Below are 21,824 nucleotides of genomic sequence, written 5' to 3' on the forward strand. Positions count from 1 at the left end.
AAAGGGGGTTGTAGTGAGGTGGGTGTTGGTCTCTTCTGTCAGGTGTCTGGAGATAGGACAAGAGGAAATGGCCTCAAGCTGAGGCAAGGGAGATTTAGGTTAGATATTAGGAAAATTTTTTTTTTACTGAGAGGGTTGTCAAACATTGGAATGGGCTGCCCAGGGAAGTGGTTGATTCACCATCCCTGGAGGTATTCAAAAAGCGAGTGGACAGGGTACTCCAGGGCATGGTTTAGGGGGCATGGTTAATGGTTGGACTCGATGATCTTGAAGGTCTTTTCCAACCGAAATGATTCTATGATTCTATGATTCTATGAAAAGACAGATTAAATACTCAGGCAATGAAAGAAGATCTTGATTAATAAGTTTAACATAAAATTCAGTTTTCTGCATCCTGCTTTTCTTCCGTAATTGCTTGTGTTGTTGGAAATCTCTATTATATTCTAATTTTCTAAGACATAATTTTCTGAAACAGGTGAAGCAGTCTAGCTGTTCCATTTCTAAGTGGCAACCCTAAGTGTCTTGCAATTATTGTCAAAGCAACACACTCCCCATACAAGTTCAGGCCCTCAAGGTCTGAAAGTCTGATTTGACTCTGCTAATGTGAGCACTGGGTTTCTGGAAATAATGCTTTCTTAGGAAGCAAGAGAAAAATAGGGGAAGATGCTCTTGATTTGTTGAACTTAAAAGACTCGTAAAATGCTTGAACGAAAACTACCATTGACAACAATATTGTTCTTCTGCAAAATAGCCTAAAAAAAGGTATGATTCTGTTTGTGCTGAAGATCAGTGCCTGGTTCTCGTGTAAATTCATCTAGGACCACTGAAATTGCATAAATACACAGTAATAAGCCCATGTTTAATGCTCCTTTCCCAACCTCCAATACACACGAAGTGCAACAGAGTATGGTACACAAGTTTACCTATAAGGGATAAAGACAATGCAATAACGAAAGCTCCTTGAGCAAACTGCTGGAAAGCATTCATTTTATAATTATAAGCCATAGCATAAGCAAAGAACAGAACAAACCTTACGATCAAAGTTCCTGTTGACTTCTCTCAAACAGAAACAGGGTGAGCCAATCTAGCTAAGTGAAACCCCTTTTACTCCTTTACTATATTCAGCATTTTTGCATAACACCAGAAGAACATAGCTTTACTTTGCTACACATTCACTTAATACAAATTATTCAATATACTGAAAATAACTATTTGAAATGCATTTCTACTAGAAAATCACATCACGTATCGTCATGATACATTCAGAAGATGGTATGACATGGTCATATAAACTGCATATCCAAGCTCTTTTAAGTACTAATTGTAGCATACAAACTTCAATAGGTATTTTCAATTTATTTAGTATACTGCACAACACGCATCATGAACAATTTATGTGCCTTCTGTTTGAGCTACAAGAACAATTTTAGAAAAATAATTATTGCAATCAGAGGACATTTAATTGCTATAGTTGCAGTTTCTCTCCTCCTCTTAACAAAAACCCAAACCAAAATACCTACTGGTTTAGCATTTAAATCATACAGCCTTGCAATATCTCTATAGCCTTCAAAGACGTTTAAAATTAACCAGAACTAAAATATATATTGTCAGAAAAAAGTGTGAAGAAATCACATTAACTTCAGGCTAGTTAAGGAACAACTATAGTTGTCATTTTGACCCGTAGGCTGTCCAATGTTTAGTTCAAAAATATTAAGACATTCATACCATTACACGTATCTCCTAAAGCAAAGGAAACTGAAATAGATTGCAGCACTGTGGATCAAAGCTCACATACGAGAAATCCTACCGTTATAAAAGGCTAGTGACAGACTTACAAGTTACCTACACCAAGTCTAAACTTTCAGCAGAAAAGACTTAAGCATTAGAAAAGCCTGCAGAAGCAGGGGAATAACCTCAGCACTAATTGCAAAAATAAGTATTTTTAATCAAATTATGTAAGTACTACTATATGAATTCTGTGAGGAAAATTTTGGAGTGAGAAAGGAAAGTTTGTCAAAGTTCTGCTCGGAAAAATGGGAACTGCCTATGTATAAGTGAATACAATCAAGCACCCTGGAGGGGAGCGTGGTTAAAAAAACATGAAAATAATATATCTCATAATTTCATATTCAACAAAGTTTTGTCTGTTTGGAAGGCACTAGCTATTGTTAGTTAAATGTTTATAAAAGACTTAATCTTATCTGAAAGGATCCTGAGGTCTAAAAGGAACATTAAGAACACCACAAGAAACTATACTCTTTAGACAGAAGCCTTCAACGTGGTCATGGAAATGGCTGGTTTTGTTACTCTTCTGTAATGTTTGAAGATATAATACCTTCCTGCTGTAATGACAACCTCCAAAGTGACTTACGAATAACAGAAAAAGAAAAAAAACTGAAAAAATGATATATTAAGACTGATACCCACATGAGTAAATGTTCTTGAGAGAAAGCCAAACAGCAACATTTGATAAATTGAATAATCACTGCATTAAATACAAAGAGGAAAGTTTAGCTTCTACATAAAATTACAACAGAAAAATCATTATTTGAATTGCTTCTTTGTATTCCTTACAATAAAACAAATTTTTATAGTATCAAGTGCAACCAATAAAATAATACTTATTTTGACTTCTATAATTTACTTTCTTTGCTCATCAGCATCAATTGCACCACAGACTCCTGCTGTTTATTGTCCTGGTCGATTTTAAGCCCTTAAGGTGACTTGTTAGCAAATGATTTGGAAATAAAAAGTGACGCAAAAAGCTGCGTAAATCCTTATTAATCGTTAACTCACTCTACCTCCAAGCCACCTGCAGTACCTCTTAAAGTTGATTATGGGACAGAAAGACGTCAGAAAGCCAAAACACTGAGAACATTCTGGTTCTACTTAAAGGGTGAATATTTTTTCATATAAAGCTCTATTGAAATTGTCATTCAAGCTTAACATATTCAAAGAGTTTGACTAAAGCACTTCAGAGATGTGTTAGACCCATAACAGGTTGTGACTGGATTGAGCATTGCAGCAAGGAAGAACAAACAAAATATCTTATAGAAGATTTTTTTTTTTTTAATCCAAAAATGAAGAAAACCCCACTAGTTTAAGAACTGCCTTCTTCATCCTGAATGTTGTTGACTTAGGGTATGACCTAAACCATGAAAAGTGAAGTCTACTTCACTTTTTTCTTTAAATAATGTAATTCTAAAATAAAGTCAAATGTAAATATCCAGTCCCCTCTTACCTGCACAGAAAACCTTCCAAGATCACATGCTACTTCAGAGAGGGACTTTGCTCCCCAATACAGCAATGCTTACTAAGAAGCACTGAACCTTGAACCACAATTCTTTTCCTCCAAATCTTATCATACATGGTAAAGAAACAAAGTATCAAGCTGTCATTCACTTGCAATTTTACTTTTACACAGGAACCTTAAAAAAATCCCCCCAAAACCTCAAAGAAAAAAACTCTCAGAATTTGCTGTTTGAAAAAATAATTTCACCTTATCATAAAGCTGCTTAATATTTACAGCATAGATTTGGGTTTTCTTTTTTTTTTTTTTTTTTTGAACATGGACATATTCAAAACAGTTTCAAGTCAGTCATAGTGATTTGAGGATTTAACAGGATTTAAGATCACAATACAGCCGATATTTTTAAAAGAAATAGAAGAATTCAGCTGAGTCCAGCTTCGCCTCTAACAAGTATAATGCTCTCTGCTGAGTTTAAGCAAAGTTGTCAATGACACAGTTGACTTAAATTAACCTTAAGAGAATATTTTAGTAATTGATGTGTCCTGGTTTCAGCTGGGATAGAATTAATTTTCTTTCTAGTAACTGGTATAGTGTTATGTTTTGGGTTTAGTATGAGAATAACGTTGATAACATACCGATGTTTTCGGTTGTTGCCAAGTTCTGTTTATACTAAGTGAAGGATTTTTCGGCTTCTCATGCCCAGCCAGCAAGAAGCCTGGAGGAGCACAAGGAGTTGGGAGAGGACACAGCTGGGACAGCTGACCCCAACTGACCCGAGGGACATTCCAGACCATAGGACATCATGCTCAGCACATAAAGCTGGGGGAAGAAGGAGGGAGGGGGGGATGTTCGGAGTGATGGCATTTGTCTTCCCAAGTACCCGTTAGGCGTGATGGAGCCCTGCTGTCCTGGAGATGGCTGGACACCGGCCTGCCCATGGGAAGTGGTGAATGAATTCCTTGTTTTGCTTTGCTTGCACGCGCAGCTTTTACTTTACCTATTAAACTGTCTTTATCTCAACCCACGAGTTCTCTCACTTTTACCCTTCTGATTCTCTCCGCCATCCTACTGCGGGGGGGAGTGAGCAAGTGACTGCGTGGTCCTTAGTTGCCAGCTGGGGTTAAACCATGACAACATGTTACGCAGGTTATAGTGTTTCTCCTCTGCAATAGCTTTTAAAGACAAAAATATAAATTACAAGTCATATTTGTCAAAGGCAATTTAAACTTTTCAGTACTAAGAGTATTAGAGATTACATTAATTTTAGAAATGAAAAATGGAATTAAGCTCTTCATGAAATTTATCAGAAATGGTCTTCCACATATTTATTAACATATGATCTGCATCCTCACATTTAACTGCTTTCTGGGAATCAGTAAATTTTCCCATAAGAAAAAGAAAAAAAGACTACAACAAATGCAGAAGTACATGAGAATTGGACAAAGTCTGTATGTTTATGTAGTAAGAAAGTTCTGGGCCAGTTTTATATAGCGCCAAAGCGAATAGTTGTTGTCAACTATACAATACCCATACTAACAAAAATATGGAATTGGTAAAAACCTTTTGGTATCAGAAGCAAGCATTCCAACAATGTTTGACTTCAGGTGTCTCAGCTCCTGAGACAGCTTCAAACAGATTTTGGAGGAATGACAGTGACTGGTGTGTTAACAGATTCTTCTTCATGGAAGAAATAAAACTGTCTAAAAAATACTTTTTAATATTGACAACCTAGATCCTAGGCTAGAGAGTGCCATTCTGCAGTCCAAGACTTCAGGCAAAATTGCTGATGATCCTGGTGGCAGTGAGGAAGACAGATAGCGGACTAGAAATCCCAGGATTCAGGAAGACCTCAGCCTGTTTAGAGCACGGGTAAGCAGGAGGCCTTGGGAGGTTCTCCTGACACACGAAGGAACTCAGGACAGTGGGTCAATTCCCATGAACAATCTCCACAAAGTGCAAGATAATCTATCTCCAACTTGGGGGGGCAGCAGAGAGGCAGCCACAACAAGAGGCCAGTTTGGCTAAACAGGGAAATCCTGACAATGCCAAAAAAAGGAGGGCCAAGAGAGAGAAGCAGGACAAACTACCAGGGAGTATAAAAGCAGAAATCTTGATTGTTGATTGCACTGGCCTGGAATTAGGAACACCTAAATCTGTCTGAAGCTAAAATGGGGAAGGGATATGTCATGAAGACACAGAAGACTGGAGAATAGCACAGGTGACCTAGTAATTTCACTGAAAAGGCCAAGGCAGTGAAAGCCTTTGCCTAAAGTATTTACTGTCAAAATCTGCTCCAAGTGCCCACTATCAAAGACTAGGAGGGAAATGTGCTAACACCACAGTACAGGACCACCAAGCAAGACAGTCACATACAGCAGCTGGACATGTACATGGCTAAGGGATCAGAGCAGACATCCAAAAGTGTCGAGAGATCTGGCTGATGTTATCATGAAGCCACTCTGTCAGCTTTAAGACATTGTGGTGATCACGTCCCTGATGACTGGAAAAAGGTTAGTGCCATGATAGCTTCAAAAAACCATCAGGAAGGATTGCCCAGAGACCTACAGGCTGGCAGATCTCACCTTCATCACTGTGGAAATTATACAGTAAATCCTCATGGAGACTATTCCCCAGCACATGAAGAGCAAGGTGAAACAGCCAACACAGATTTATTGAAGGCAAAACACTCCTGACCAACCCAATTGCTTTCTAAGACAAAGTAACTGTCTCTGTGGATAACAGGTAAACAGTAGATTGAATTTGATTCTAATACAGCTTTTGATTTTTTCCCTCTATTACCTTGGTAGGCAACAGGAAAGGCAGAAACTGAATGTATGGACAAAAAGCTGGATTCAAAGGCTGTTGGTACAATGGATCGATGTGAGACTTGCACTTGGAAGTCTAACAGGAGGGAAGAGCTTCCTTCCAGAGAGAAAGCCCTGTCAGACCTGCCAGGGGAATGTAATTTTGAACTGAAAACTTAAGTAAGGTTCAGTAATTAAAGTGTGTACACTACATAAGTGGCTGAAGAATTAAGGGATAAACACACTTCTCTGTGTACCGTAATTTTATTACATATTAATCTATTTCTAATAAACTTACAACACCAACTCATTGGAAGCTTCCAGATTGGCACCCAATTATTGACTTTTCTTTCTGTAGTTATGGGTAGAGAGGGGAGAGGACAAGACATTTTTAGTTCTGCACACTTCTATTTCTCAGTATTCAATATCTTATCAACTATGAGAATTAAAAATGGAAACACTTCCCTTTGAAAACAAGAAATTCCCCTGATTATACAATGAGATTCAGTTCTTGTTTCTAGCCTTAGTAAGATAAAGGTCTTCGAGCCATGAAATCATTGCACAGAAAAAGTATAGAATTTTAAAAAGTTTTTAAACCTAGTAGAATTTTGTTTTATTCATATTTCTTGCTGCAATATATCTGAATTTATAATAAACTAGTGTCTCAAGCAAACTACTATGAAAAAGGACATCCAATTAATAACAAAAGCCTACAGCAGCTTCTTTTTCAGTCCATTTGTTATCTGCAAAATATCCAAAGAAACAGAAATCAAGGTTTCCTTCAGACATAGCTTTGATGCCCTGTCCATCAGGTACGAGACTATGCAAAACAAAGGAACAGACGAGACCAACACCACCAGCATCTTCCATACCTGCTCCTTAATCTGCTGAATTGCCCACAAACCTGCAGTATTCCAAATACCAAGGGACAGCAATATGGAAATTCTCTATCACAAGAATGATATGAGAAGTCTCATCTACTTTGTACTATAAAGCAAATATTAAAAACAGGTCAAAGACTGGTCAACAGTTTCATGATTGGTCATATAATTTCTCATTATTACCAGCCATTTTAGTTAATACTATTCTTAATCTATTTGAATGTTGATAAAAAGGTTGTTTTGAAGGCAAAAGAGAAAAATATTTTAATTGTGTTTTATTTGCAGAAATCTAAATTTCTTCCATGGCACAGTGTGCTTTCTAAACATGCAGAAATAAGATAATTCACACTACACAAGTCATAAACCACAATGCAAAAATCCTATCGTAAGCATACTGTAAAAATAATCCTATTTGTGGGATTCCCCTCATTACCATAATAAAGAATACCACACTATCATTAACCTTCATACTCAATCTTTCCTTAACTGCAGGTTTTGACACATATAATAGATTCACCTTCTCTGCATAAGAAGTAAATTTCATATTATGTACACAAGATTTTGTTAGCTTGAACTAAAAAGTTGCCCTTTATACTCTTGGAGCCAGTATCCGTGATGCTGCCTAAATTCCCTCCAAGTGAAATGAGCTTTGCTCCAGCATAAAGTTTCACAAAGTGACAGCACTGATTATTCAAAACGGGCACACATTTTTGGTCCTGCTAGTTGGAAAAGTAACAAACTGCACATTCAATTCTGTTGTGACACAGAATTTTTTTTTTTTTTTTAGAAGATGAAAAGGTACTAGCATAATTTCATATATTATTAGTTCTTGGATTAAGTATTACTAAATGCCAGAAGGCCATATCTTAATATTGGGCTCATTGAGTGCTCACCTTGACAAAGGCAGACTGCGGGAAGGGTTGAATTCAGGTAAGCATGCTCTTCCGCTCCACACTTGGACAGTCACACGTCACTCTACCTTAACCTAGACTGTATTGCAAGGAATCACAACTCATTCTGATGCTCAGTGAACTGAATGAGATTTTTGCCTTGTCTTCTGCAGCAAATCACTCTGTTGATTAGGAGCAGCTAGTAGTCATGAATGAGATGAAGGAGGACGAACTACTACCTTAAACTGATGGAAAATATGATAACATGCAGCAGAGCACATGCCTTCGGAAAGGGTGGGAAGAGACAACGCAGAAGTGGATTAAGCCTTCCTTGGTAACAGAAAAGTTGTTTTTTTAACAGCTGCTCTCCCAGTTTCACAGGAGTTGGCTCCTAGTTTCTTTCGAGGGGCAAAAGTGCAGGTTTTCAGGTCCCCATGTAATCATTGGAATAAAAAAATAAATAAAATGGTGCTTTCCCAGAGATAAAGACACAATGGCTTGGGGTAAGGGAGTGCTTCTTATCCTCTTCTTTCCCTTCCCAGCCTAGCAGCCAGCACAGATCACCTTGAAAATGAATGGCCAATCTGGATATCATTCTCAGGAAGAATTTGGTTCTGTCCTCCTGACTCAGATTTAAAAATATAAGTTTCAGCACCCTCTAACTTCTCATGATCATTTTAAGACTGTATAGTAAACAATACCAATACTACAGATTGTTTCTGCTGTCGAGACATTTGTATTATTTCTTATAAAACTGTGTGTGTCAAAAGTTAAGACCACTTACTAGTCAATATTGGTCTCAAACACTTGCACCATTCACTGCTGATAAGGCCACAGGTAACTTCCATTCCAAGTTGCATGTTTTCTCCACCAAGGTTTTACACAGAAATTCTCTGAAATCTCTCTATCCAAATCTTTGCTGCTTGATCAAGCTAAGTTGCTGTATTTTTCAGGCACCCAAATAAAAAGCCAGCAATTAACTGTCTTGATTTTACTTTCAGTCCTTTGAATATTCTGCACAACACTTGGCACAGCTGAGTCACAAAGGCCAAAATCAAATTAAAATGCAAATGATGTTTATTATTATGATAAGAAAAAAATAGAATTATGTAGTCAAACTCAAAGTAATTCATTTTTATGGTCTATGTCACTTATATGCATAATCCTAATGTATCTAAGATAAGAATAATAGTATTTGAAGTACAATGACTCAATCAGAAAAAAAATCTGAACTCCAAATAACTTCTCTATATGTTTGTGTATTTCATACTTAGTTAAGTGTGAAGCTCAATACTGATAGAAAAATGTGTTGACAAATATTTTCATTTAGTTACCTGTTTTCCTTTTTATCAAATTTGAAGAAATAAAATTATGAATCAGAAGCTATCAGCTTTTTTGTTTGGTTGGTTTAGTTACTTAGTAAACAACATGTTTAGCTTAAATACCAACAAGTCTTGACCTTTTCTTAGTAAGTGACAAGCACCTTTTTGTCCACACATTTATATCATCTCCGCCTTCATATGAAAACACTGGCATCTTCTACTCTCAAAAATTATAATCTATGTACTGATGAAATATACTTTTGCCTTCATCATCTGATACAAGGAGGAGTATTTCAATACAGTTTATGTCCTCATTTTGTGCAGACTGCCTCAATGCCTCCTATTGTAAGTGTGAACAAAAATAAGCTAAATATACAGCTCTTGACAAATAGCAAGCTCAAATACTGTTGCTGAGAAATATGAAGATACCATCTTCTCAGCAGGACAAAAAGATCTGTAGACAACTAGCTACCAGGTCCAAAAAGCTTCAGATTAGAACCTATGTTCTCTTGTCTTCCCTTCCTCCCTTCTCATTGAAAAAAGCAGAGTCTTGAGTTTTGCCGTTATGAAGAAATAAAAAAAAGAAAAAAATATTGAAAGGAGTATTCTATCAGTTTCCTTTATAAAACGCTAATTATTTTTATAAACACCAAAATGGTTTGTTACTGTAATGAAAATATACCCAGAACTCAACTGTTCAGCCACAAAAAAAATGCTTTAAATGTTTATAAAAGATATTTCTAAATATAGTTTGACACATACATTTTAAAATGTTTTTAATTAGAATTTAAGTTCAACAAACAGAAAATGTTTTACATGTATTTTAGTAATGAAATGGTTACAAAAGTAATATAAGAGTAACTAAGTCATCTAAACACCTCTAAGAAACTTTCTCACCAAAACCAAGAAGATGGAAAACTGGTTGAAAGTAAGTGTCAATGTCTCCTCTATGGATCATGTAAGTTCAAAGATTATTTCAGCATCATAATTATTGACTTTAAAAAGACATTTGTTCCTTTTAGAAAAAAACCTACAATCCAAAACAAGATTCACAGAAATGTCCTCAGAAACCCTCTGTGTGTAAGAGCTATAACATTAAACTTTAAAGATGTTCTGAACACTTCTATGCCACGCTGATATAAATGAATTAAAAAAAAAACCCAAACAACAACATACCGGACATGTCTGAAACTACTGCTGGTTAAAGTAACACTTGGCACTGCGTTCCATATGAAGTTGAGCTAGCAGGTATATACAATGTCCTTAAAATAAATTAAGGATCTGGACATTTGTATGAAAAGGAACAAAATCACCCATGTTCAGCTCCACATCCTTAACCAATACCTAGAGGGGTTTTTTTGTTTTAAATTCTTTCAGAAGCTTCTTATCCCTCTTCATCAACTTCAGAAATAAATATCCTCTCATTTTGTAAGAACAGTTAGCATTTTACCGTTTTCCTAGAAACGCTGACAAAAAACTGTGAATGGAAGAAAACCAACATTCAGCAGAACGTTTCTTCATTTCTTGATCACTATCTGTGGTCTAAAAGCTGTAGTTTCTCAGGATGGAAAGTAATTAAGCTTCTTAATTGTAACACTTCCATTGTCTAAAGATGTCTAAGATGATTCAGATACATCATATTGACTGCCCTGACCTAGCAATATCTCGAACAGAGAGTATGAAAAGGAATAAAGGGAAGCAGGAATAACTCACAGAAGCAGAATCACTTCCTGTACACTTTGAATGAGGATCCACTCAACAGAAAGTTTGAAGGACATGACAATATGATGCATCTCTCAATTTTAATTTAAATTTGATAAAGAATATAAACCAATATAAAACACTATCACATGGGATATGACATGTGAACCTGCCTGAAGCACGAAGCTGGACTGGATGACATCGTAAGATCCCTTCCAACAGGAATGATTTTGATATTGTGGGAGAAATTGCCCAAACCAAAACTACCATCCAAATTGATAAGCATCAATTATTCACAAAACTCTAATTTTCGCTTAGTATCGAAATGCAAGATGACTCTATAACGGTAACAGAAAAAACCTGGAAATAACACAGCTCATTGTTTTAAACCTAATGCTTGCAAACCTTCCTTCACGGCTTCAAATTGGCCAACATCTCTAAGATGTTCCTACTAAAATAATACAACAATACAGCTCCCCTCAAAACTACATGGATCAAAATGGCAGCAATTTGTTTTCCAAAACCGGTAACATATAAAAGGGCTGTCCTGACTCACCTGACTGGAAATTACATTAAATCTAGCACTGGCACATGAGATGTTATGTATGAAAACAAAGACAAATCACAACATTGAAAACAATTTTAATAATTAATACAGCTATCAGACAATTTTGCCAAAATAAACGGAATATATGTGGCATTAAAAAGATTAATAGAATCTTGTAAATAGAATGAGTCTTGATAGAATGATTAGTATTTAATAGTTCTCCAAATGTTTCTATTGCTAAATAAAAACTTTAGTGGGAATGTCACCATAACCACATGCCTTGAAACTATAATATAGATATAGCATTGAAACTACAAACATAGAGGCAGTATCTGGGTATAGCTATGTTCTTAAAAGATACTCCTTTAAGATGTAAACAGTGCAAATGAGGACTTCTCTTTTATGTAACCAATATATGAAATCTAAAGTCAGCTACTAATATTGGAAACGGTCTGTAGCCATTCCACCTCAATGCATGAGCTAGACAGATCTCGCAAGTTAATTAAGAGTCAGGTCAGGACAGTATTTGGTTGCAACTGAGGCAGAAAAAATTAGAGCTCTGAAGTGATTTTGATAAATTTATAGTGTTTAAATTCAGCAGATAGAGAGCTTTTCCTTGTCATTCAGTATTAAAATTCTGGTACAATACAGTGCTAAAAGAATTCTGTGATGGAGAGGTATGAGATATTGATACCACATTCATCAATCCTTAACATCCTATACCTTTAGCATAAAAAGCCCTGCTCCAGCCTTCCAAACATACATATTAACCTGCTTCAGTCAATATAAAGTGCAATCTTTCCTGCCCTTACTGACTATAATACAAGTAAGAGCTGTTTTCTGGCTTCCCATGCATACAACAGTTAACAGCTCCCACCACTGGAACTAAATACCAGTTTTAAGACCAACTGCATGGGCAATATTGGCACTGAGAAAAATTCTCAGTTTAGGACGCTGTTCAGCCTTTCCCATATACATGAATGTGGTGGCAACTCACACTTTGACACATGTATGCACTCTGTAAGGTGTGGTGTATGAGCTTTTTTCACATCTACCTCTGAGGAAAAGAACAAACATGCTGGAAGCTGAACCTGACCAAAGAGCCACAGTTAAATACCACTGCATCAAAGGTATGCTTAGTACAGCCTGCTGGACAGCTTGCTTATTCTAGAAACAATTTTCCCTTACTTCAGACAACTCACAGACTTGCTTTCCCCTAGGGTTCCTCCCCTCCCCCTGCCATAAAAAAGTAAAATAGGACTTCTATATCTTAAAGACTGTGAATAAATACACTTTCAACTGAGTAACACACAGACAGTACTGAAATTGCAGGGGGAAGATCTTAAGATATTTAGACAAACTGTTGCATCCAACTCATTCAATGCTCTCAAGCTTCAGGTTGACACCTGAAGACTGGTTGTCTGCTCAACCAGTATACTCAGATTTGTCATCTTTTTATGTTACCATCTTCATGGCTTTCTCCTAGCTACATCTTCCTAAACTTACTTCTAAAGGAGGTACTGTGCCTACATGGTCTTAAATTATGCTACATTTTGAGGATGCTTAGGAGGTGCTCATATATCTATGACTACTTCCACATGAAATGTGCTCTGTTTAAGACAAACAAATGCATTCTGCTTATATGAATAGACATACAGATTGAATAGATATAAGGTATTCTCTAGGTTGTGCCCCGTGTTATTTTCCATGGGTGACAATCTCATTAATACTTCTGTTTTTCAAATATCCTATAAAGAGCAACAAAACACAAAAGAGAAAGATAAGACGACTGACATACTGCACAGAAAATACCACACTGCTCAGCAACTAACTTCAATCTGTACATTAATTTCTTAAGCAAAAACATATTATGCACACTCTCGAGGACAGTAATTTTCCCTGTCCATAGAAAGCATCAAGAACACCTTTGATGCTCACAGGATACTAGGAATTACATAGCACCTTCCTGTTTTAAACCATTACTCATCTCTATGATCAATTGTAAAAATAGCTTACTAATTATAAAAATAAATTTTGTTTCTATCTTAGTTATAGGAGTTCCTCAAATGAACTTTTTTCAGAGCCAGTCAACATGTAAATGGACTACTGTGACTGAGGACTAACCAACCCTGCCTCTTCACTTAGCTGTCCGTGCTGCAGTGTGATAAAAAGTCCGTATATACTCCGCATTGCACTTGCTCTCTACAAAATCACATTTAACAGATTTTTTCAAAGTAAATATATTAAACTATATTTTTATACTATAAAGTATTTGGTTTCTACTATGCATTTTTACACTGCAGTTTGGTTTTCCCATCTTTTTGCTGTTGTCTCCCAATTAAAATACATAAAAAGAGTTGATGGTAACTCTGGGGACGGTGGTGTGGGCATGCAGGCACCTGCAGTTGCTCAGTGTATACGTACATGGATAGAAATTGTTTTTAGTATGCAAATACAGATATAAATTGTTAGAAGTTTTACAAACTATTTATTTTCAGAACAAATAAATTATTTTGCTAAAAGACTAATTAAGAGTATAGTTTTGGTGAAGAGGCATCAGCATTTGTTCCCATTATCTCTTGACTTAGCCAGGAAGTACCCAACAAAATATTAATTAAATGGTCTTAGCATAGCATTGCATGTTAGTCACTCCATTTCAGCTTCCCAGTCTAAAATCCCAAACAAAACCAATAAACTTGTCTTTCACAATTCCTTGGCAGAGATGTATTATTGGTAACTGAGTACGACTGCAGTAACAATTCAGAGTATTACCACAGGAATGTTAAGTAAATTAAGAAAACAATCCAGTAATGTTTAGTTCAGCTAGTTAACACCATTGGTTATACAAGAACTTGCATTGGGTTTGCATGGCAAGGTTTTGGTAGCAGAGGGGCTACAGGGGTGGCTTCTGTGAGAACCTGCTAGAAGTTTCCCCCATGTCTGACAGAGCCAATCCAGCCAGCTCCAAAATGGACCCACCGCTGGCCAAGGCCGAGCCCATCAGTGACGGTGGTAGTGCCTCTGGGAGAACGTATTTAAGAAGGAGAAAAAAAAACCTTCCCAATTGCAGCTGGAGAGGGTAGTGAGAATATGTGAGAGAAAGAACTCTGCAGACCCCCAGGTCAGTGAAGAAGGTGGAAGAGATGCTCAGGCACTTGGCCATGTTGAACCTCACACAGTTGGCCTCAGCCCATCGATCCAGCCTGTCCAGATCCCTCTGTAGAGCCTTCCCACCCTCCAGCAGATCAACCCTCCCGCCCAACTCGGTGTCGTCAGCAAACTTACCGAGGGTGCATTCGATCCCCTCGTCCAGATCATTGATAAAGATATTAAACAGAACCGGCCCCAGTACTGAGCCCTGGGGAACACCACTTGTGACCGGCTGCCAACTGGATTTAACTCCGTTCACCACCACTCTGGGCACAACCATCCAGCCAGTTTTTTACCCAGCCACGAGTACACCTGCCCCGGCCACGAGCAGCCGGTTTCTCCAGGAGAATGCTGTGGGAAACGGTGTCAAAGGCTTTACTAAAGTCCAGGTAAACAACATCCACAGCCTTCCCCTCTGAAGTTGACGAGGTTTTAAGAAAGTGCTAAAGGGCCAAGTTATAAAAGAATGTAAAAAGTAAAAAGGGAAGAAAAACAATCGTTAAGAGTAGACTGTTGCATGTGTTTTGTATGTCAGGGTAACTTTGAATTGGGCCCAAATTTGAACCAGGAACTTGATGTATTGAAGGATCAGACTGCATGTGTGAAAGCAAGCAAAGGTTTCTAGTCATTCTGAAATCTGCACAGCTGGAACATGAGCAACAAGAGAAAGAATTTTTATTCCTTATGTTTTCATATGGAAACGTATTTGGGTTTGTTACCCAAATAAACCTTTTGGGGAACAAAATAAATGACAGAAAAGCACTATTTTAAAATAATGGCATGAAAAGGTCTTTTTACCGTTCTCATTGCATTTTTCCATCCCGTGTTTAAGGCAACTCACTTATCTATATTGCTTGCATTTGAGAGGCAGCCAGATGTTGACGTACATGAAGAATTCTTTAGAAATAACGCTATAGGTAAATAATTAACTTACTTATATATAGTCAAGGCACCATTATAATGAATATGCCTTGATTGCACAGTTAACTGTACCCCTTATGCACTAGTCAAAAGTTAAATAGTAGCCTATATACATAACTTATAGCAACAAAAGCATCAATATGCAATATGCTCAGCTACAATTCTCAATCACTTAAAATAAGCTTATTGCAACTGAAAAAAGAAGTTCTGTTTTCCCTAGAACTGAACAAAAATTCTATTTTCCCCAGAACATACAACACACAGCTGATGGTAAACTTAGCGTTACTCTGAAAGCAAAACTCACAAGCACTATCACACCTCAAAATTACTTTATAACTACAAGAAAATGGTAGTTAAATTGTATGAGGAATTTTATACTATTTATCCTTACTTTGGGGGCAAAATGTCTTATTCTGCTCAGAGAATTACAAAGAACATATTGTCTCCTCTGCGTAGGCTTTGCATAGGTTTCTCATACTCAAAAGCTTGCAATGATATTGGTTAATTGCCAGATTTAAGCCACCTCTCTAACCTCTCCCTTTCAGTGGGTGTGAAAGGGTGTACTTGTAATATATATTGCTACTGACTGAATTTTATCTTGTTCTCCTGGATTCTCAGCAGCAACTCCCAAGTTAGAGGCTTCCCCAGAAAGCACGTCAAAGGATTCCCACCCACACACTGAATATCTAACAGGCCCTGACCCATTTTCTGCTTATTAAAGCAGCACTACATATTTTAAAAAATAAAAATAATAAACAGAGAAGATAAATGAATGCAAGAATTGCAGCTGGAACTCTACCCTCTTCAGATTTTAGTTCTGACAAAATCACTACCAAGAAGTAGAGACACATTTAAAATACAAACATCAAAATGTATTTTTCCACAGTGTTCTCATTCAGCTGTCCTTCAGCTAAGTTCAAGGAGGACTTCATTTATTAGTTCTGAATATAGAAAAATCCCATAATTTAGCCATACCTATTCTCCTCTTCCAACCATATCTTTGGGCATATTTCTGCAGCTTGAGCTTTAATAATCTTGTAACTCAGTGACTTAAGATATAGGATGCTGAAAAAATGAAGCCTCAGTAAGTAACAGTAAGGAACTATATGATTTTACTAAGATTATTAATGTTACCTAACCAGAATAAGCAATAGCAATTAACACTGAATATTTAGCATTGAAGTTTTTTATGGTAGGATGGACTACTGCAAGTACTACTGCAAGACTCAAGATCCATCATGTAGTTGATATGCTGGAATTTTTTAACATCCCCGATCAAACAGGTACAATATTCTGTTTTCAGTAGAAACAAAATGGTAACAGAAAATTCAGTTGATGTATGACTTTCAATTTGCCCATTGCATTCACAATTTCTGACATAGTGGGAATCAGATTTTACTGGTTACAGTTGCATAACAGCCCTTTCCCCCACCTTGTGCCGTCACCTCCAAAGGAAGTGAAGCACTTCAGCAAATCAGATAACCTCTCCAAAACCAGCAAAGTTAAACAGAAGGGATGAAAAAAAGCCCCTAGAACAGAACAACAATGGAGAAGTTTATACTTCTGTGCTGCAGTTCTTCAGTCTGTTACATCTGCGGCTGTGCTTCATAAAAAAGGGACAGCCCTACACTTCTCTCAGCTTGCAATTGCATGCTGCCATTGCCATTTTTAAGACAGCACTACTATTTCTCTGGCTCCCTGGTGAACCAGGGAACTATTTTACCCAAGAGTAGACCTGACCAGATAAAGATGTCAACTGGATGAATTCCCTGAGCTTTTGATGCCAACACAGATTTGAATTAAACTGATAAAATTATGATAAAAGACTTATTTCTAATACAGTGCAGAAAATAGACAATAAACCCCCATAATATTACATCAACTATCTTTTAATGAATACTGAAAGAAAAGTTCCATTTATGAAAGCTCCACATCTCATAAGTAAATCCTTTATACTTAAAACTGATTTGTAAGCAAACCCTAGCTTTACCTGTTATTTATAAATTACATACCTCCTCCTTCCCCTTTTTAATTTAACAACGCTTTATGCAACTGACTTCCCAGGGAAAGATTAATAATGAGCACATATAGCGTATATGAACATTCTTTTACCTTAATTTTCAACATAAACTATTATGAGAAAAGATATATTTACCTTCCGAAAAAGGACCCACCAGATCTTTCCAATAGGAAAGACATGAGATGAGAGAAAACACCAAAACAAATAAGAAAACCACTCTGTATCTTACAATATATATTCAAGTGGTATCTTACAATATATATTCAAGTGGCATGCAGTCATCTTTCAGTGATTAAGACTTTTCACTAACAACTTAACACTATGTTATTTAAGAATCCACTTCACTCTAATGATAACTTGCATCTGTAAAGGTAGACGACACCACGTCTGGAGTCCAAGTAACCAAGTTTATATGATTTTACGAACAAAAATAGGAACTAGGAGATCTTCTGTGTTTATAAAGCCATAGTAAGTTACATTGACTGTAATACTATATTGATTAAAGCTCATCTTTTCACAAACATAAGCAAGGAGAGAATTAAGAATGTCAATCATTGGCAGAACAACACCCAACACTTGTAAAATCTCTTCAGCTATCTGGAAAATAAACTTCTTTCACACCCAGGTTTGCATAGGATACTTTTGGATAAACATATATTGAGTCAGAGGGCTGCTCATTATTGTCTTACGTTGTGTGAATGTTTCTGAAAACTTTTATTAGGTGTAAGATTAGCTTTAATTTGGTCTACATATATATTTTTTTTTCTATGACACAAAACCAGAAGACTACAACTCCCATGACAACTGGTAGAATGCGTTTGCAAGCTTAGTTTCAAAGAAAATGAACTTTCCTTGCCAATATTCTCCACACTATTCTGTCAAAAAGAACATTCTCCGGAGAAATAACAGTTGAGAGGAATTCCACAAATTTTTAATTATACGCTGCATGTCACTTCAGCCCACAAAGAACTGAAAATTTAGAGAAATATATTTAAGTGGTATTACAGAGTAGGATGACTAGGAACTGTCACATGCTTTCTTGTCACATGCTTGCGTTTTTCCCACTGGGCCTCTGACAATGGCGCTTGAATAGAGGAATGCAGAGTTTAGCCTTTTCTTTCAGAAAAGGTGAGGAATACCTTCCGCATTGCTTGAACAGTACTGCCATCTTAGAATTCCTTTTTATGTGGGGAAACATGACTGAACAACCAGGCGTTTATCCACCTCTTCCAGTTTTCTTCTTATTGGAAAGATTTGCTTTTCCTCATGTAAAAGCTCTTTTGAAATAAATACTCTAATGTTTTCAATCCAACAGCAAGCGTCCTCTCCTTCCTACTTTCCCTAAATTTCCTAAGTATTAATTATTTCATATTACTTAATTTTGTGTCTACATATATTTACTTCTTGGTCAAATTTAAACAGTAGCACTTTCTGAAAAGCTCATGTTCAACTCTACATATTGCACACTTGTACTCATGCTCTGACTGGGCTGTTTCTTGTATAAAGGAACAAGAACTTTGTATAACTAAAAAAAAACCCTAAAAATTTGCATTTAGTAATTGTTCATTTAGCAAATTCAGCACTCTATTGAAAAAGAAAATTGGAGCATGAGCTTTACACAGAAACAGTAACTTATTAAATTGTTTAGTAGTTTCTGAAGCCAGTGGCAAAATATTTAGCAAACCGAATACCAAATTACAATTATTTTTTTAAAATTAAAATATTCATAAGCCATATTTAAATTACCTCATTATTTAAAGTGTATTATTCCATCCTTTTTTGTGAAACATTTACCACAATGTGTGTTTTTGTACAACTCTGCCACCAGAATCATCTCAAGGCAAGCAGAGCACATGAATCTTTTTTAAATACAAAATGGGCTACTTGATGCACACTCAAAATTAACAGAGTATAGAATACACGTTTAAGTCAAAAAAACTAAGAACTTGCATGCAAATACTCATAAATTGAATTGGACTGGATCTCCTATTTAACAGGGTACATACAGCATATAATGCTACTCTACAATAAGCCATTAAAGACTATGTATTAAAACTATAAAAATATATTAAATTGTGCATATAATACCACAGTATCAACCTTATCTCGACCATATTTAAGACAGAAGACAACTTACGGGTATGATTCTGAAAGCTGCTGAGCTATTTTATAAGCTGTGGGGTCCCTGTCTAGTGCATATATTGTAACGTCGCTGGCTTTCTCTAGAAGAGCTGTAGTATGACCTCCGGCTCCAAACGTCATATCAAGGAAACGCTGTTGAGTGAAAAAGACAATACCTTTACTTTAGAACAGTGATAAACCGATTGTTGATTTAAAGCTTCCTTTGCTAATGTCTCTCATATGCTGGAGGAAAACATACCATTCGATATAGTCACAATGCCTTTTTGGAAATATTTTCATATTTTGTGCAGAATTGCAATCATGTCAGAGTAATCTTTTCAGGGGTTGTAACCTCCCCCCAGCAATCCTTCCAGAACAAAAGAACAATCATTTGGTACAACCAGCTGCAGCTTCATACTCTTCCCATTTCTTTACATTCTGAGTTTAGAGGATAGCCACTTGTTTGACTGCTTTGTTTGGACTTGCTCAATTTGATGGATACAATGATATATAGGACATGGGACTATAGGAAGTAATCAGCACCATCTGCTTTGTAAGAATGTGTCTAAAAGGCAGGCTGATGTATGGTATATCAATTAAAAAAATGACACTATCATAGTTTTATACCACAGATCAAAGTATGATGGCAGCACAGGCACATATATATCCTGGCTGGGACTAACCTAACTAGCACTGAAAATGTACACAGTACCACTGATTTTGAGTTCACTGTGCAAGGACAAAGCTATCTATTTAGGTTACTAAGATACACTGAAGCCCAATTATCTTGTATCTTTTCGACCATCATTACATGTGTTAATTAGATGCAGAATAACATAGGAATACCCACCTTAACAGCAATCCCACTTCAATTGCTGATGTGACATACTCTATGGGCTTGAGTTACACCTCTTGATAAACAATATATATTTCCTCGCTTCTGAGGAATACTTACTGCCCATGAACATATACCATGTCTGGTTTTTTGGATACACAGACTAAGATTGGACGATTTTTAGTAATACCACGCAGACACAGCCATCCTTCTCCAGTCTTCTGGACTAAAACTGACAACACATTCAAGGAACTTTGAATGCACTCCAACTAAAACATACATAGGTACAGATTCCGCACAAGTCGAGTAAAATTCACCATTTAAATACCTATAGCAGGTCTCAGAACTTGAAGTTCCTGAAAATATTTTGAAATTTCACATTCCTGCCATCAAAAATGTCACAAAAAAACAAAAAAGGCTTTCTATCTCATATCTGAGAAGGGTGATGAGGTCATCAAATTTCACACAGAGAAAAAATGACTTCAAAAGGCTAGTTAACTCCCAGCCACATCACAGAGGAGAACATCTGGAGCAAATGGTTTGCCTGCAAAGAAGGGAGACTGAGCAACTGGGGTGCAGCAGATCCCAACAGGAGAAAGGAAGGCAGTGGCAGAAGGGCAGCTGAGATAAGACCCTGGAAAGGTGAACACTGCTCTCCTGACAGCTCTGCAGTTTCTGTAGGCTCATTCTAGAGAGGTTTCTGTAGTCAGAGTCCATTTGACCAACAGGCTGACCAAGAAACAATGACTTGGGACACAGTCGGCCACCTTGAACCAAGGCAGGTTGGGCTATATGATTCCAGTAATGGGAGGAACACAAGAAAATTAGACAGAACTTAATCCTGATTTAAGTCTTTTTTATCTGTAAAACAGCAGTACTGTTTCTAGAAGCTGCCCCATGTGCCCTCCTCCTTTGGCCTAACACCACTGGTACTTAACTGCTTAAAAGTTAAGAAGTATTTTGTTGACAGAAATAACTGGCTCTTCACTTAGCAATGCAGAGGTTGTATGACTGCAATTCCACTTAGTAATCTAAAAAGGAAATATTTCCTAAGAAAGTATCTATAATTCTATACTCTAGGGAAAACATACTGCAGTTCAGAAAGCGAGAGATTTTTATTGTTTTATGACAGTGTCTTTAAACCAAAGTAGAAATGCGACTGAACAGCATCTTCTCTAGTTTCTGCATCTCTGAATTCCCATAACTCTTTCCTCTCAGTTAATTTAACTGACCTCTGTTGACTGGGGGGAAAATCAGACTCTACGTAAGCTAAACTAGAACAAATTCTCCATATCCTTCAATATGAGTACCTGGTTGGGTTTTTTCTCACTTCTCAAATTTTTTTGTGTGAAACAGTTTTTGAAGACCACTTATCAAGCACA

The 21,824-nt window shown here is 36.7% G+C and overlaps 1 protein-coding gene across 2 annotated transcripts in view; it reads right to left on the reverse strand.

The window, feature by feature from the left end:
- Nucleotides 1–21,824, reverse strand: part of METTL15 (methyltransferase like 15) — a 103,619-nt gene that overhangs the window by 42,231 nt on the left and 39,564 nt on the right. For both annotated transcript variants that reach the window (XM_052810908.1, XM_052810907.1), the window contains exon 3: nt 19,624–19,760. In XM_052810908.1, the coding sequence (XP_052666868.1) occupies nt 19,624–19,760 (137 nt within the window). The remainder of the gene's footprint in view (nt 1–19,623; nt 19,761–21,824) is intronic.

This window comes from Harpia harpyja, chromosome 16 (genome assembly GCF_026419915.1).
Source record: "Harpia harpyja isolate bHarHar1 chromosome 16, bHarHar1 primary haplotype, whole genome shotgun sequence".
Classification (NCBI taxonomy): domain Eukaryota; kingdom Metazoa; phylum Chordata; class Aves; order Accipitriformes; family Accipitridae; genus Harpia; species Harpia harpyja.